Genomic DNA, 16,674 nt, shown 5'->3' with positions numbered 1-16,674 from the left:
GCCCGCCGGCGGCCGCTGACGCACCTCCTGCCGGCCGCGGCCCGAGAGCCGGCGCGGGGGAGGGAGCAGCCGGCTCTGTCAGGCTCGGCCTCGGCGCTGGACTACATCTCCCAGCCTGCCCCGCGCCCGGCGGCGAGGCCTACATTCCCCAGGCGGGAACTACGTGTCCCGGCATACATTGCGGCGGCGCCCCGGGCGGGGAGCGGCTCGGAGGCGGGAGGGCTGGCTGAGCCCGGAGGAGGAGGGCGCGGCTCTTGCGGCGGTTCCTGCGGCCTCTCCGGGATCGTACTTGGCGGGGTCAAGAGGCTCAAGATGTCGAGGAATGTAAGTGCTGCTCGGACCGGTCCTGCCGTTACTCCGCGCTGCGTGGGGCGGTCCCCTGGGTGGGCCCGTTCCCGCTCCGGCCGCTCCCCCGGGGTGGCCTGTCTGAGGCGAGGGGCCCTGTGCAGCGGCTGGTGCAGCGGAGGGGCCGCTGTCACATCCCGCCTGCCGCCTGGCATCTCGACATGAGCAAAAGAAAAGCCTCACCTCCTGCCTTGGCTACGTGTGCTAATCTGAAGTTACTTCTTGGTTATTTCCCACAGCCAGCATACGTGCAGATAAACCGCTGGGCTTTCATGCTTTAATGTGGCACCGGCTAGGACAGCAATAGCAATTTTATTTTAAGCTATCTCGTTTTGTTGCTCTAGATGCAATTCTTTTAAAGTATGCAGGCGCTTACCACTGGTGAGGTAAAATGTAACTTGTTATTTATAGCTATGTTTTAGTTGCTCTGGAATTCAGCAGTATTACTCAATTTGTCATGGCCTGAATGTGGGATGTGGACACCAAACAGGGAACCTAGAGACAGACTGAAGAAAGCTTGAAGGAACATGTTGAACTACTATAATAGCATTTTTTTTCCATTAGGCTTGAGTTTTATTTATTGACTGTATGTCTGGTCTCAAAAGTGTGATGAGGCATTTAATAAGCGTGGGAAAGTTTTGGTCCAAGGCAAGAGGTGCTGCTCTGTACAGCAGAAGTATTAACAAAGCTAAAAGACTTATTTTGAAACAGAATGCCTTCCCCTGTCACACCAATATTGCATTTTTTTGGTTTATCTCCAACAGTTCTCTGACACAGGTAGCAGAAAAGAACATGTTAAAATCACAAGTGAGTCCAAACCAGGGTTCCTGGAGAGGCTCAGCGAGACTTCTGGAGGCATGTTGATGGGACTTGTGACATTTCTTCTGTCTTTCTACCTTCTTTTTACCAATGAAGTAAGTGAAATACTGTCAGTGTTTATACACAGCTTTAAAATGTCACAGCTGAGGTGACAATTCAACTAGTTTTGCATTTATAGGCTTACTAAAATGATCATGTTAAAGCTTTATTACTTCATCCATGAAAAGAGGACAGGAGAGTCCTCTTATGTCTGGAGAGTCTGGTGTTTATCCTTGGGATATAACAGAAGAGTAAAATCACTGAGCCACAGATAGTCTTTCTGTAGAACTGAGTGTGGTAGAGACAATGGCAGCGTATGATGAGAGATAAGATCCAAAACCTGTGAACTGGTGCAGGAACAGGCTGTAGTGTTACTGAAAGAGGGTTGTACGAGCCAGCCACGTTCCAGTCTTCTCTCTTTTCTTGGGATAACATAAGCTCCTCATTTCTAGTGTTGTTATAATTGCATTAAAGGCATAAACTGCATAATTGCATTATAATTGCATTCATACTCCATGTTGCAAAACTGAGGGTGTTAATTATTCTCAGTGTTATTTTATGTCTTGGTTTTAGACTGAAAAAATAATTAAAGTAAGCAGGGAATGCTAACACCCCACCATTGCAAACATACATGCTTTTGGCAGTTTTGGAGTGGGGGAGCAGAATTCTGTGAATTTTCACCCAAGAATTCCTTTTACACCTCTACAAGAGGAAAGAGAACTACTCCCAGTTTCGGTGACTTTGCAGGAGAAAGCACACCATAACATGATGATGTGGTGGTTTAACTCCAGCCAGCAACTCAGCCCCACCCAGCCACTCACTCACTCCCCCCCAGTGGGATGGGGGAGAGAATCAGAAGAGGAAAAGTGAGAAAACTCGTGGGTTGACATAAAGTTTAATAGGTAAAGCAAAAGCCACACACGCAAGCAAAGCAAAGCAAGGAATTCATTCTCTCCTTCCCACGGGCAGGCAGGTGTTCAGCCATCTCTAGGAAAGCAGGGCTCCATCACGCCTAACAGTTACTTGGGAAGACAAACGCCATCACTCCGAACGTTCCCCCCTTCCTTCTTCTTCCCCAGCTTTATATACTGAGCACGACACCATATGGTATGGAATGTCCCTTTGGTCAGTTGGGGTCAGCTGTCCCAGCCGTGTCCCCTCCCAGCTTCTTGTGCAACCCCAGCCCACTCACTGGTGGGGTGGGGTGAGGAGCAGAAAAGACCTTGACTCTGTGTCAGCACTGCTCAGCAGTAATGAAAACACCTCTGTGTTATCAACCCTGTTTCCAGCATAAATCAAAAATCCAGCCCCATACTAGCTACTATGGAGAAAATTAACTCTATGCCAGCCAAAACCAACACAGATGGTAAGGAAAACCTCTGCCAAGTAGTCATATGGGTCTGTGGAAAAAGGACTGTAATTGGCATAATTTTTGCAGTTATTTGTGAATAATGAACAAGGTAAGAGGTGAAGAGCAATAACTTTGGACCCTTGTAGGAATAATCTATGTGTGTATGAGAAGCTTAGTCAATGTTAATGGTCCTGCTGCATGGGTAAGAAGTACTGCCCCAAACTGTGTCAGATGCAGAGAAAGAGATAGTGGAGAAGTACAAGTGTATTTCGAGAATATGCCTTGAGGCTGAGTATACAAGCGTTCCTTGCGGTCTTCAGGTCACTTGTCTGCTAACCTTTTTCACAAAATACTGCTGTACCATTGATTCTCCACAACTTGATTTTGCTTTTCTTGATTGCAGGGACGAGCTTTAAGGACAGCCAAATCTCTTGATGAGGGACTTTCTCTTGTGATCCCTCTTGATAGCATCCACAGTGTGTCTCAGCAGAATGAAGGGAGATTGGTGCACTTAGCTGGCGCTCTGAGTACATCTAAGGTAAATCAAATAGTATCTTGAAGATATGAGTATTTCAAGCTTGGAGGGAAGGAAAAGTCTTTGCCAATTAAAATTATGTTTGACATCCAGGGAGAAGACACATAGCTTCTCTCTTCCCCTGCAAGCATTGCCGGCTACCACCCAAGCTTTGGTTCTTGGCCTGGAATCAGGGAGATGCTGTACAGCTTTGGTCTCCCTACTCCCAAGCAACATGCTACCTCTAGCTGTGTTTACCCTCCCACTGCCTTTGGTGGATAATTTCAATTCCCCTTTGTATAGGGAACCTGTTGTGTATTCATGATATTGTAAAGTTTTTAGGCTCTTGCAGTACAGAGGCTTTGCAAGTTCTGACTTTTCAGTAGCGATGACATTTTCCGTGGTCAGCCCGCATTGCAGAAGGTAACACAGCACAGTAGCTTCCAGCAAAATAAAATCTCCCCTGATTTAAACACTTGGGCCTGCATACCATTAGCCAGCATTTCTGGTTTTATTCTTCACTATGGCAATAATTTTTGATGATGATTCTTTAGGTCAGATTTATCAGTGATATAAAGAGATGCTCCTTTTTGTCTTTCATAACATTTATTCATATTCAGCTGTGTCTAACATAGTACTAACTATGTACAGTGAGGTATGTAAATGGGTTTGATAATAAAAGTACAGTGTTTGAGTTTGTGAGGTACGGCATTTATACTGACTTGTGTTTTCTTTAATTTTTAAATAGCCTTTGTTTGATCCCGGCTACGGGCTCTCCATCCAGGCTGTCAAACTGAAGCGTAACGTGGAAATGTACCAATGGGTAGAATATGAAGATTCCAAGTAAGTGAAATAAATCTTTAGAAGTTGTTTATAAAGCTGTTGTATTAACAGGATCCCATCACATTTTTTTTCTCTCCCCACCCCCAAAATAACCCAACGAGTCTTCATGGCAGGAGAATTCTAGAGCTCTTGGGTTTCTTTTAGAGAGTCACTTTCATTTCCTTGGAGATGTCAGGTTTTGTAGATGGTCAATGCTGCAGAATTTGCATCTGATAAAATTTGCGTAACATCCAAGGCCTTTTATCAAATGTTTCCCACTTCCTGATTTTGTATAACTTCATATGGGGTCGCTTGGCCTCCATGCTGCAGCTGTGGTTTTTTGTTTTCATTATTGTTGTCTGATGCTGGGCCACCTCAGAGCCCATTGATCTATTTTCTATCACATGGGTTGTCAATAGAATTCAAAGATCTTTACCAATTTATGAAAAAGAAAAAAAAAACCACTTGTGTTTTTCCCAAAGACTCACTTGATTTCTATCCTTTCTAATGTTCCTAAAGCTTCTTTTATTTATTGATGTACTTTGTGCCCATCGGGATTTCTGTAACTCCACCCCCATAATACTCCCTGCCTGCTAGTTGATTAGCAGAATCAAAACCATTGTCCCAAAATAATTGGTCCTGAATTTTTTCAAATAAAACTTTATAATCCTGTTTTTCTCTGCATCTGCTAAGCCTTTCCTGCCGCCATTCTCTAAAACTTAATCATGGACCCTCAAGCCAATTTTCTTCCCTGTCCTCAAAAAGGAAATACAAAAAGATTTTTGCTGAATCCAGAAATTTCATCATATTTTCCCTTGAATTCCTTTCTTCCACAATGACAATGATTTATTTGTTGGGTTTTTTTGGTTGGTTGGTTGTTTTTTGGGGTTTTTTTTAAATCTCCCAAAGGGGTCTTAACTTTTGTTAGAAAAGTAAGTGAACCCAGCAATTTCAATTATGAATTCCAGAATAAACTCTTATAAACCCATTGACCCAAAACCTGCCTGGTTGATACCTACAGCCTAACATACACTAGAATATTTCAAAGCAATTAAAAAACCCTATTGTATCCAATTGAATCTAGAAGTCAGATTCTTTTCTCAGGCTTGTGGACACTTGAGACGTTTTGGCATGTGACTGTAAGAGAAATCTCTTAATTTCTGTTGTACTTCATATGTGTGCAAACTGAAGTACTTAATTAAAGTGAGACATGATTTCTCGATTTTTAGAAGACTCTGCTACCCCTTATCCTTAATAATCAAAAGCCAACATTAATTTCTAGATGTGAAAGTAAAGTGCAAATTTTCGTTGCTTGAGAGACACTCAGATTAGTTTATAATAGGGAATATTGCAGTCTAGGTACCTTTTCAAGGGGATTTACAAAACTGTAATGAGATGTTAGCTACTCTGATAATAGTTGCAAGCAGAAGGGGAAAAACATTTCTGCTATTAATAATAATTCCACTGACAGTAGTGTAAAAGTTATTAGCTATTATGTAGGTCTGACTCCACAGAACTCACGTGCCAAGTGCCTTTTGTGTCATACAAAAAAAAAGTCAGAGGTTGTGAAGGTGCAAAAAATAACTTCTCAGTTTTAACATGGTTATGGTGCAGCATCTGTAAAAGACGTGTTGATTTAGGTCAGCTTGTCTCACTGTCTTTAATATTGGTTGTTCCACATCGATCTAGTCAACTCCTTGTTGGCAACATGGGAATAAAAGGGTTGTGGGTGTTTAGCATTTGTGTGTAGTTTTCTCCTTGTACAGAGAATCTATGTCTGTAGGTAGTTCAGAGATGAGTTAGTTTACTTGTAACGATAAGTTTGTGTTGCCAGCAAGCTGTCTGTGCATTTCATTTGTAAAGTGTGTTCTGCCCTGAGCGGGGGTGTGTGTGCACTGTTTTGGTTCTTATCCCACCCCTTTTCTCTGCAGGGAATATGAAGAGAATGGTGAGATTAAGAAAGAGACAAAGTATTCATACAGTAAGTTGATCAACAGAAAGTCCCTTTTCTTTTACGCATGTAACTTTGGACTTTTATGTGTGTGTATTTTGATTTTTGTTGTAAACCCTGTATTTTCTTGTTGGGAAAGAAAGGAAAGGAATGTGAAGAAATAAGCAAAAATTCTGTTTCCTAAACAAATGGCAGGACTTTCCTTTCTTGAGGGAACTGAGGTGAAAGGAGGTGTGCTGTTAGCAAGCAACTACTACAGAAAGTCTTGTCTTGGAACTCCTAGAGGTTCAGAGCATCCAGGGATAGGATGCTCCAGAAGTGGGACCCATAAGGTCCTCAGTGACAGGAGATGGGCAGAGATGAGAGTGCGTTCAAAGCTATGCCTGAGATTACTCTTCACAAGTGGAGTAACTGGGCATATGTCAGGTGTGAGCAGAAGAGAATAGTCAGGGAAGAAGAGCGTAGCTCCAGCCTGTAAGACAGCCTGTTGACAGTCTGTTTAGGTGTTGATACCAGCTAATGAAAACCATCAGCACCTTCTGATGTGTGCTGTGGCTTTTGCCAAATGCTTTTTTGGCAGGAGCAGAACTGAGAGCATTATTCTGATCTACCCAGTGGCAGAAAAATAACTCTGAGTCATCGTATATCTGGAGATTAGTCTCTGTGCTTCATTTATCTCTGATTAAAGCACATGGATGTGTAACGTGGGTGTGCAGCAGTTTCTGGGTGTGATCATAAAAATACCCCAGCTCAGTGAAGCATGGGACCCTGCAGCACGAAGATACATAAGGAGCAAAGCTAGTGGTTGTGAGCTGTGAAAAACAGCCTTAACAGTGGCAGGGAACAAAAAGAAATGGCATTTAAAAAAACAACTGCCTCTCAAGATAGATGGATTCTGTCCAGTAAAACTGTGTATGTTACTAGATGTGGTGGGTTAGCTTTGGCTGGCAGCCAGGGGCCCACACAGCCGCTTGCTTACTCTCCCCCTCAGCAGGACTGGGGAAGAGATTGGGAAGAACAGACAGGAATGAGAGAGCTTGTGGGTTGAAATAAAGATAGGGAGATCGCTTACCAATTTTACCATCGTGGGCAAAACAGACTCAACATGGGGAAAATTAACTTAATTTATTGTAAATTAAAATAAATATTTAATTACTGATTTGGGCGCTCTCACCCTTTCCCAGGCTCAACGTCACTCCAGACTCCTCTCCCCTTGCCTGCCCCTCCCCCCCCCCCCCCTTGTTATTGCCACAGCTCATGCTCACTCCCTTTAGTGAAGCAGTGAGCGGTGCAGGGGGTGGGGGTAGGTTTACAGTCAGTACGTAGTGGTTTCTCTCTGCCACTCTTCCCTTCTTACACTTTTCCCGTGCTCCAGCATGGGCTCTCCCCATGCTGCAGTGAATATCTGCTCTGCTGTGGAGCATCTCCTCCTCTGACTTTGGTGTTCCCTCTGTTGCTTCTCACTTCTTTTTGTTCCCTCCCTTCCCCATTTGGTGTTTTCTGCCCTTTCTTAAAAATGTTTTTACAGAAGTGCCCCAAACTTCACTGATGGGCTCAGCTTGTGGCCTGCAGTGGGTTCGATGTGGAGCCAGCTGTGTCCAACACAGGGCAGCAGCTGACCTCTTCCCACAGAGGCCACCCCTGCAGTCCCCCCACTACCAAAGTCTTGCCACGTACCCAATACACCAGAATATCCCTTACAATGATCCCTACTCCACTGTTTAACCAAACTCCCTTTCCTGCCTCTCTACTCCTTCACGGAAGTAGAGCAAGGTATATTTAATATGGAAGCTGCTCAAAAAAGGGACTCTAGTTTCATAGGAGTTTCAAGAAACCTACTGGAATCTGCTCTGGGGATGTGGGAAGGCTGCTGTGGCCTGAATGAAGGCAGCATTATGAATTTTTGACAGTGGCACGTACAGGTACCATCTCTATCTGTTGCTTGACTGCACTGAAATTTGCTAGTTCCAGCAGAGCTCACAGCCTTCTTCACTGTTCTGGTTTTGTCTGGGATAGAGTTAATTTTCTTCCTAGTAGCTGGTATAATGCTGTGTTTTGGATTTAGTATGAGAATAATGTTGATAACACACTGATGTTTTAGCTGTTGCTAAGTAATGCTTACACTAGTCGAGGACTTTTCAGCTTCTCCTGCTCTGCCGGGCACACAAGAAACTGGGAGGGGGTACAGCCAGGATAGTTGATCCAAACTGCCCGAAGGGCTATTCCATACCATACGGCGCCATGCTCAGTATAGAAACTGGGGGGAGTTGGCCAGGGGGCAGCGATCGCTGCTCAGGGTCGGGTTGGGCATCGGTCAGCAGGTGGTGAGCGGTTGCAGCACTTGTTTTTTTCCTGGGTTTTGTTCCTCTCTCACTCTCTTCTTGTTTTCCTTTTTATTACAATTTATTATATTTTTTCCAATTATTAAACAGTTCTTATCTCAACCCACAAGTTTTCTTACTTTTGCTCTTCCAATTCTCTCCCCCATCCCACCAGGGGAAGGGGTGAGCAAACGGCTGTGTGGGGCTTAATTGCTGACTGGGGCTAAACCACAACACTCACAAAAACAGATTACTCCCGAAGAGTGCAGCCAGGAATCAAACCCCACAGCAAAGCTCCCACTGAGCGTAGTTGAGTTACAATTTTATCGCTAAAATCTTTTTTTTTTAAATCCTGCCATTCCTTGTTAATATGCTAGGAAGATGGATTTAAGTATCAGTACAGACTATCACATACATATTTTCATGTAAACATTATTACTGCAAGTGTAACTTAGAACTGATTCATTGATCGAAAGGTGTCTTCAATAACTAAGGTCTGAGTGGCAATTTTTCCTGTTTTCTCCCCAACCTTCATATCATTTTCTTTAGATACCGAATGGAAATCGGAAGTTGTGAACAGCAGAAACTTTGATCGAGAAATTGGACACAAAAACCCTAGGTAATTAACCACCTAGCACAGTTCCTCTAGATTCTGTCACTGTATCTGATCAAAGATGAAAGCTGAATGACTAATCTTCATGACCCAGTGTGGTAGATGGAAACTGTTGGTCTTTTAGTAGTTGGGAGAACTAAGGCATAGAGAGTGGAGAGCAGTTCAAAGCTGCCTGGTGGAACCAGAATTAAGCTATTCATTAGTAACGGCTCAACATCAGGCTATTATTATATTACCTCTGGACCACGCAGTCTCCGTGTAGAAGAACTTGAACGGGTTCCTTTCTGACTTTTATTGTCTGTTAGTGCAGTCTATTACTAATTCTTTCCTCTAGTGCAAGTACAGGGTTAGAATAGCAGGCATCCCATGAGCTTGTCACACCACTTGCATGCTGCTTTTTCTAAGCTAGCATGCATGAGCTCACAGGCTTATTTGTGGCAATCGCCCATATATAATTTGTTTCATATATCTCTCATCTGCAGCATTCTATTTACACTACAATGTGCCATTTTTAATGCTAGGTTTTAGCTTGCTTGTCATTCTCACAGCACCTGCTTGGTTCCTTAGGATGCAGGATGCCATCTGGCAAAAAAACATCATGTGTGAGTGAAAAGTACAGCTGGAGAGATAGTAGGAGCAGAATTTCAAAAACACTTTGAACTTTGCAAAATCTCCAGAACTTTGTTTTGGTTCTGTGGGCTCATCCAAATACACCGTTCTTTATTTGGAAGTATTACTTCAGAGGGAAAGCGAAGATCTATGTGTTTTTGATTATAAGTCCCAACTATCAGACTTGTATAGATGAGATAATGGAAAAAAGGATGTACAGATGACATACCTGCTTTCTGTCTCATCCCCATGCACACTTTTTTGTTAATGAAAATTCTCCAAGGATTATCCAGTAAATGTAAATCCCCAATTGAGAGTAAGAAACATTTTTGATTTAGTGCTATTGCAGTACATAATTTTAAAAGTGCTGCAGCTAAGAGCATTTCATCTGGGTGTATTGGTACAAACCAAGGAGACTGAGCATAACTGTGGTGGATCCTTGCGTGAGACAGCACGGTGTACGTAGACATGCAGAACTTTAGAATTCATGCCTAGCATTAATGAGACTATTTTAAGTGTGTACTACATGTCTTCTTCCTTCCGTCCATCCGTCTTATCTTTTTCTGCAACTTAGACATTTGTGAAAATAAAATCTGTTGTTTACTGCCAAGGAGATTCTAGTAGTACTACTTATGAGAATGAAGTCAAGTCTATAAGTAAAGGATTCCTGAGTTTGGAATTTAATTAACTTGGCCATGATGTAGAAGTACCTTTATATGGAGGTTTATGATCTAGGTTTCTTAATTTAGCAGGTAAGATCTAGCAGTTGGCAGCAGAAGCTAAATAAATTCAGGCTAGAAATAAAGTGCATTTATGAGTGTAGTTAAATGTTGCAGGAATTCATCTAGGAATGTGATTAATTCATTGTCACTCAAAACCTCTATATCACCACTGAACAGCCTCTTAAGAGCTGAACTCCATTCAGCCCATTATAGGTTCAGTACAGAAAAAACTAGTGAAGTCCTATAGTGTGAATTTGTGGTCAGGCCAGGGGATGAGACAGTCGTATCTTATCTTAACTTATTTCAATGGCTCCAACACTATGAAGTCTGGACATAGTTTCTTGATGGATTTGTTTTCACATTATGACAGCCATTTAGCTCTTTGTGTTTCTCCTGATATTTGACATAGTACCTTTTATGTGCTGTAAATTACATACTGCAAATCAAGAGTTTGATCACAATTCTGGGACTAATCAGGGACTCTTTCTGTTCCTCAGTGCCATGGCTGTGGAGTCTTTCACTGCTGTTTCTCCTAACGTCCAGGTTGGCAGCTTTGTTCTTTCCAAGGGTAAGGATATTGCTTTGTACTGGCTTTGTGTCTGCTGTTGCATCAGACTTTGGTTCTTTCCACAATGGCAGTCATTTCAAGTGATAATCAGGAAGCCAGCCAGCAAATTGGCTGTTCCAAGTTAGACACCAGACCTGAGCTTGTTTCTTTATTCTGCTTAGGTCTTGTGGATAAAATTGATGACTTCAAGCAGTTGAGCTTGTCGAACCTTGAGGATCCACATGCTGATGTTACCCGAGGAGGAGATTACTTTTACCACAGCGAGAACCCCAGGCGTCCAGAAGTAAGATGAGAAAGATAAACCAAAGCAGTGATTACTATTATGTGAAAAAGAAAGTTGGGGCATGTCCCATTTCTATTTAAGTATGTAGAAATTGGAGTGCAGGCCATCACATACGATGACACTCTTAGTATAGTCCTTCAGCATGAGTGCTTGTCTTGCAGGAAGCTTCTGATCTTGCTTCTTTGTCTTCTGTTTTCTTGAGTCTGCCATGCTTTTAAATGGAAAGACACGGGATGGTGCTGGGAGGTGGATTCTACCTCTGCCTTGCTGTACTGAATGGAGTACAATGAAATAGCTTGTTGTCAGCTTGTGCTGCCCGCCCTCCTCTGCCAAAAGATGAAATGACAAGGGATGAACATAGGATCTCATTGGTGTTAAGGTGCTCCTGCAGCTAAATCGGGGGGGTATTGCAAAACAGCATTTGAGCTACTCTGTTTCGGCTATCAACTAGGCCTGAAAAAAGTACAGCTTGGAAATCATTCTGGGTATCCTCCAGCTTGACATAAACGTTGAGAAAAAGTGTTGATATTTAAAGGGTGTTCCCATGTCTCTCCTGTGATTCTCCTTTGTAAAGAAATCTTTCTTGACTTCCAGTATTCTCTTGTTTGTAGGTAGGAGACCTTCGTGTCTCGTTCTTCTATGCAGGTCTGAGTGGAGATGACCCCCATTTGGGCTCTGCTGATAAGGTGAGTCTTCAGCTGTTTCTGTATTTTGCAATCTCTGTTCCCAACTCAGTAACCAGTAAATATTTTTCCCTTTCTTCCAAGGTGACTGTGATTGCTCGCCAGCAAGGCGATCAACTGGTTCCGTATCATACCAAGTCTGGAGATGTCCTGCAGATTCTGTACTCTGGGGAACTCTCTGTGGAGGTGAGATACCACACCGACCTAGTGAAGAGTTAGAATTGGAGATGGTAGTGCAGAAGCAGCAGGGGAGTAAGCCCCCATTCTCCTTCAGCCTTGCTCTAGAGGAGGAGATGCTCGATGTAAACATTGGCTTTTCTCTCTGCTTTTTCTAGGACAACGCGTTACAGCCTGTGTTTGCCTTCCAGGTTTCTGCACATTCTTTGTGTTGCAGCAAAATGCCATGCTTCGCCCATTAGCAGTACATAATTTGGCTATAGTTATTCCTGATGGTTTTTTTAATTTTAAAAAGGAACTATGGCTAAAGTAGCTGTATATTTATTTTTTTTAAATCCCCTTGTGTTGCTGCTGCACATCCTTTGCTTTAAAGGCTCTTCCTGTGCCTTCTCATTTTGCTTTTATTTTCTCTTTGGTAGTTTCCCTCTTACACATGCAAGCACGTGCTTTTGAAAAGGTCCTATATAAAAATAGTAAAAATCAGGCTTTGATTAAACAAACTGTAGGAGCTGTCCTCTCTTCAGCTTCTAATAACAGGAGTTTAGGCTTGTTTGAAATGTTTATTGCTATTCTGGCTGAGAAAGAACCTTCAGGCAGAGCATTATGCTCCAATAAATCCTGCATGCTCCAGCAATTTGGTGATTCATTTACTCCTTTGACTAGGGTTGTTTCCATTAATGATTGTTTCATGCCCTGTTGCAAAAATCCCAGATGTGAAGAATTTACAAGAGCTCCCAAAAGCAGTTGAAAAGGCTTTTATTCTGAGTTGAAAGAGAGTAGCAGTAGAATCATCTCTCGGCTGTGAGTTCTGAATCTTCATTAGACAGAATTTTAGTTCATTGGAAATTAACTCACTACAAATGAATAATTTGTAGAGTACTTGTATGTACAAGCAGTCAATCAGTCGTACACGTCTTTTCCCATTAAGTGCTTTATTATATCTTAGCCATCTTCATGTGTACATTTTATAGAGCCAGAGGGGCACACAAGCCATTTTGGAAAACTCGTACTCAGAATTCTTGCAAATAGGTTCTTTGCTTTACCTGATGCAATATACACACACCTTTTGTCTTTTCTTCCCTGCATACTGCTTGCTTGCTTTCGTATACCCTTCCTTCAGCCATCAGTGGATATTGTTGCCTTTTCTCTCTTCCTCCAAACATAGTGAAGTCAGATTGTTCCTCCTTATTACATTTACTTATTAGTGTCTTATTTTCCACAGTAATGGTGAATGTATCCTTTTGCAGCAAAAACTGTGTGCTTGCTGCCTGTGGCTATAGTGTGTCGAACGGTGCTTGTTTAGCTGTCTTAATTTAGAAAAATGCTGTTTTCCCTTGTGCTGCACTTCGCAATCTATTGTAGCGTGCAGCAATACTGCGCAAAAAGACCCTGCAGAATGAGCTGCGATGTATCTTCTCTGAGAGAATTTGTACTCCTACAATACTGTCAGCTCTGGTTTGCTCATAATATATTGGAATCAAGAGGATCTCAAAAGGAATTGAGAAACAGGCTGCATATAATGGTGTTTGCTTTCAGGAAGTGTTTCAGAAAGAGCATGAGAGTAACACCATGAAGACCTGGGCCCTCCGTGCAGCAGGCTGGCTGGCAATGTTTGTAGGCATCAGCCTAATGACCCGAATCTTTTACACTTTGGGTAAGTTTTTTACAGAAAAGTAAAATGTTTTAGAAATAGGATCATAATCCCTAGAGAGGTCCTCTCATGCTCACATATGCAATTAATTAATTTAGAGATCAGGAGGAATGTGGTTTGAACCCAGACTGGATTGATCTGAAAGTCACTGTAGACAATTGCAAGTAAACAGGATCCCAGAACCAGATGGTTGCTTTGTGAACATTAAAAAAAAAATTTTCAAATATCTATCGCCAGTCTCGGAAGATCCCAGCCCAGTGCTTGCCAAAATCAGAAACCAAAGCACGCACTGGGCTGGTTCTTTCAAGTCTTAACTCAAGGTGATGCGGTACAATTACTTTCTACACCCATACACAAGTGGTCCCCCCAACAGGTCTTAATTAGTAGTTGTGTAGTAACATGTCTTTGTGTCTGGTTATTCTATGCTACTGTGAAGGCACAGCAAAAAAGGTTTTTGTTTATCCTTTTAGCGTAGAAAAATGTTGGAATAAAAACTTAGAGAAAAGCAGGACAGTGCCTCCAACTTGTATAATCTTCAAACATCAAAGCTATCATTTGCTTTGTAGCGGTGTGCTCTCTCTCCCCCCCCCCCCCCCCTTATTTACTTACACAGATACATGCTACTGCAAGATTTATCGTTGCCAGAAATTAATTTTTGTGCTAGCATATTGTCTCAGTTGCCCTAGACTTGTTCCACAGCTGCAAGGCTATCAGTCTACTCTGCCTCTCAAGCTGTGGCCAAGACTTCAGACTTAATTTTGGATTACTTTCTGTCTGAAGAGATGAAGATACCATTGTCTTAGATGTTTAGCTGCTGCTTAATTATCAAATGCCTTGAGGATACTCTGCTGAAATGCCTTATCCAGTGCTCTTGATAAATAATTTGAGTCTGTCTTTTGATTGCAATAGTTAGCATGCAAATCCTAGGCATGAATAAGACTTCCTTTTAAATTATCATCTTGTCAACTGCTTTATCCCTTGTTTAATTCTTTCTGCAGTGGACTGGTTTCCTGTTGTGAGAGATCTGGTTAACATTGGATTAAAAGCATTTGCCTTCTGCGTAGCCAGTTCGCTGTCGCTCCTGACCATCTCCATCGGCTGGCTCTTCTACCGCCCTCTCTGGGCTTTGCTGATCGGGTTGCTCTCTGTAGTTCCAATTGTGGTTGCGAAATCTCGTGTTCCACCAAAGAAGCAGCAGTGAGAAGGAGGTGGTTGGGTTTTGCGCTGAATCCTGGTTAGAAACTTTTCAAGTGCATTTCTGTCCCGGTTACTGCAGCGTGCTTACAGCATATCACAGTTCAGCAGTGTGCACCAAGAGTTGGGGAGGGAGCTTGAATGTGGTTGTTGCTACACGTTATCCATGAAAAATACAACTATAGGATGCCGTTGGTAGGAAGTCAGTGACATTTGACTTGGGGGGAAAAAAGCATTTTGGAGTGTCTGTAGTGATTATAAGTCAGTGAACAAGCAGATTTGTACCTCTTGCCGCTTACTAATTCCCCCTGATTTGAGAACTGGCAAGTCCTCACTGACAGGTGGGGCACCTTGTGTGTTACGGAGAAAGTGCCATCTTTATCACACGGACCGTGATTAGATAGCCATAGGAAATACATGTGTGTTCCTGTCTCTGACAAGCCCTCTGCTGCCTTTTCTTACATGCACAGTCGTGTACACTTCGTTGGCTGATGCCTTTGGAAGTGTATGTGTTCAAAGGAAAAACACAGCTTAGTTGAATCTCACACAATACTTAGGTAAAATGTCTGCTTTTGGACTGAGGAGTTTCAAAGTAACTTGAAATAACGAGTGGCCAGGTTAGCAGTGCTCTGAGGGAGGGCGGATTTGTCACAAAGCATTGATTTCCCCAACTTTTTAAAAGTCTTTGCAGTTGTTCTTGGTTAAGCATCCAAAATGGTAGCGTGGACTATACCACTGCATAACTATTTCAAAAAATTAACGTCGAATTGCACTTCTTTAAGGGGATACTCGGAGGTCACTAACCTTTAAAAATAAAACCTGCTGCTGTGAAACAACATGAACTTTTATAATTGAATGTATATTCTTTAAAATATTTGGGATTTTTTTGCTGTGTATACTGTTTCTTTCTTGAATTTCACTTAGTAAGGACAATGAACATACTCCCCAAAATTAAATAATGAAAACATTTTTGCCTGATTAGATTTCATAGATGTTAGTAGCCTAAATCTTGAGCTTTATATCACGTTAGAGGAATGCCGCCTTGTAGTGTTGTGATGGCTCATGTTTACGTATTTCTGCTGTAAGCAGTACTTGAGATTAGAGACTGTCTGGTACTGGTTTTATGTCTCTCTCCAGCTGGGTAGAGTCTGGCTTCCAGGTGTGCCCTCCCTATGCTCCAGTGGGGTTTTTTCTGTAAGTATACACAATTCAGTAGAAAAATCATGTCTTCATTTGTGAAATCCAGTTATGACCGTCAGAAGAGTGTTCCCCGTACCAAAGGAACTTAACTTGAACATACATAGAAGGAAATGTTTGCTACAAATGGTACAGAAATAGAGATCTGAGTTATAAATCATCAATGTTTTGAGAAGCAGTGATTACTTTATTAGCCTTAATTCTTTTCGTTCTTCTGGTACTTCAATGTTGTCAATTCAGTCTCACGGCTTGGTTCCTCTGGTAAAAGCAGTAGTAGCGAGTGGAAGGTTCTAGGAGGTGCAGGTGGTCTCATGCACGCAGCTCACATGCGTTAGCGATCCTGTGCAGTCTTCCTGCTGCTCGCTAACACCAGCTTTTGCTCCACCAATTAAGAATTGCACTCCACTGGGGGGAAAAAGAAGTGTTGGACTGCTGTTTCACCAACCACGCAGGAAACTAACCAGCATTCCTGTATTAGAGATGAAGATACCATTTTCTACAGAAGTGCTGAGCTTTTGTATGTTTAATAAAATACAGTTTTCAAAAGGTTGGTCTGTAGGCTTCTTTCTTATTACATTTCAGTATTGCACATCTCATGTCCAGGTACATGGGGGATTCGTTTGTAGCTCCCACATGAACTAGTTTTCTATTGTTGGTTGAGATAAACGTGCAGTTGGGTTTTGTTTAGCCTGCAAATACTTCCCCATTTTGGGAAGCAAGTTCCTAATAACAGCACGGCTGCTATCTGGTCTATACGCTTCTACGAGATGGAAGGCTGATTCCAGCCTATTGTGGTTTTACTCCTGTGCTGGTTT

The 16,674-nt window shown here is 42.4% G+C and overlaps 1 protein-coding gene across 1 annotated transcript; it reads left to right on the top strand.

Moving 5' to 3' along the window:
• Window positions 1-165: 165 nt before the first annotated feature.
• On the top strand, window positions 166-16,405 carry TMEM43 (transmembrane protein 43). The gene is made up of 12 exons (XM_072875760.1): window positions 166-324; window positions 1,110-1,259; window positions 2,958-3,092; window positions 3,817-3,911; window positions 5,822-5,871; window positions 8,712-8,781; window positions 10,604-10,674; window positions 10,836-10,957; window positions 11,569-11,643; window positions 11,725-11,826; window positions 13,354-13,471; window positions 14,467-16,405. Exons 1-12 carry the CDS (start codon window positions 313-315, stop codon window positions 14,667-14,669), a joined length of 1,203 nt encoding a protein of 400 aa, XP_072731861.1. The 5' UTR covers window positions 166-312; the 3' UTR covers window positions 14,670-16,405.
• The last annotated feature ends 269 nt before the right edge of the window (window positions 16,406-16,674 follow it).

The sequence above is a fragment of the Ciconia boyciana genome, chromosome 11, assembly GCF_034638445.1.
Source record: "Ciconia boyciana chromosome 11, ASM3463844v1, whole genome shotgun sequence".
In the NCBI taxonomy this organism is placed as follows: Eukaryota; Metazoa; Chordata; class Aves; order Ciconiiformes; family Ciconiidae; genus Ciconia; species Ciconia boyciana.
This window is presented reverse-complemented; position numbering and strand designations above follow the sequence as displayed.

Excerpts from the sequence above, each read along its gene's own strand:
- TMEM43 (XM_072875760.1), top strand. Across the intron at positions 5,872-8,711 it reads AGAGACAAAGTATTCATACA|ATACCGAATGGAAATCGGAA; the intron begins GTAAGTTGATCA and ends CATTTTCTTTAG. Across the intron at positions 8,782-10,603 it reads ATTGGACACAAAAACCCTAG|TGCCATGGCTGTGGAGTCTT; the intron begins GTAATTAACCAC and ends TCTGTTCCTCAG.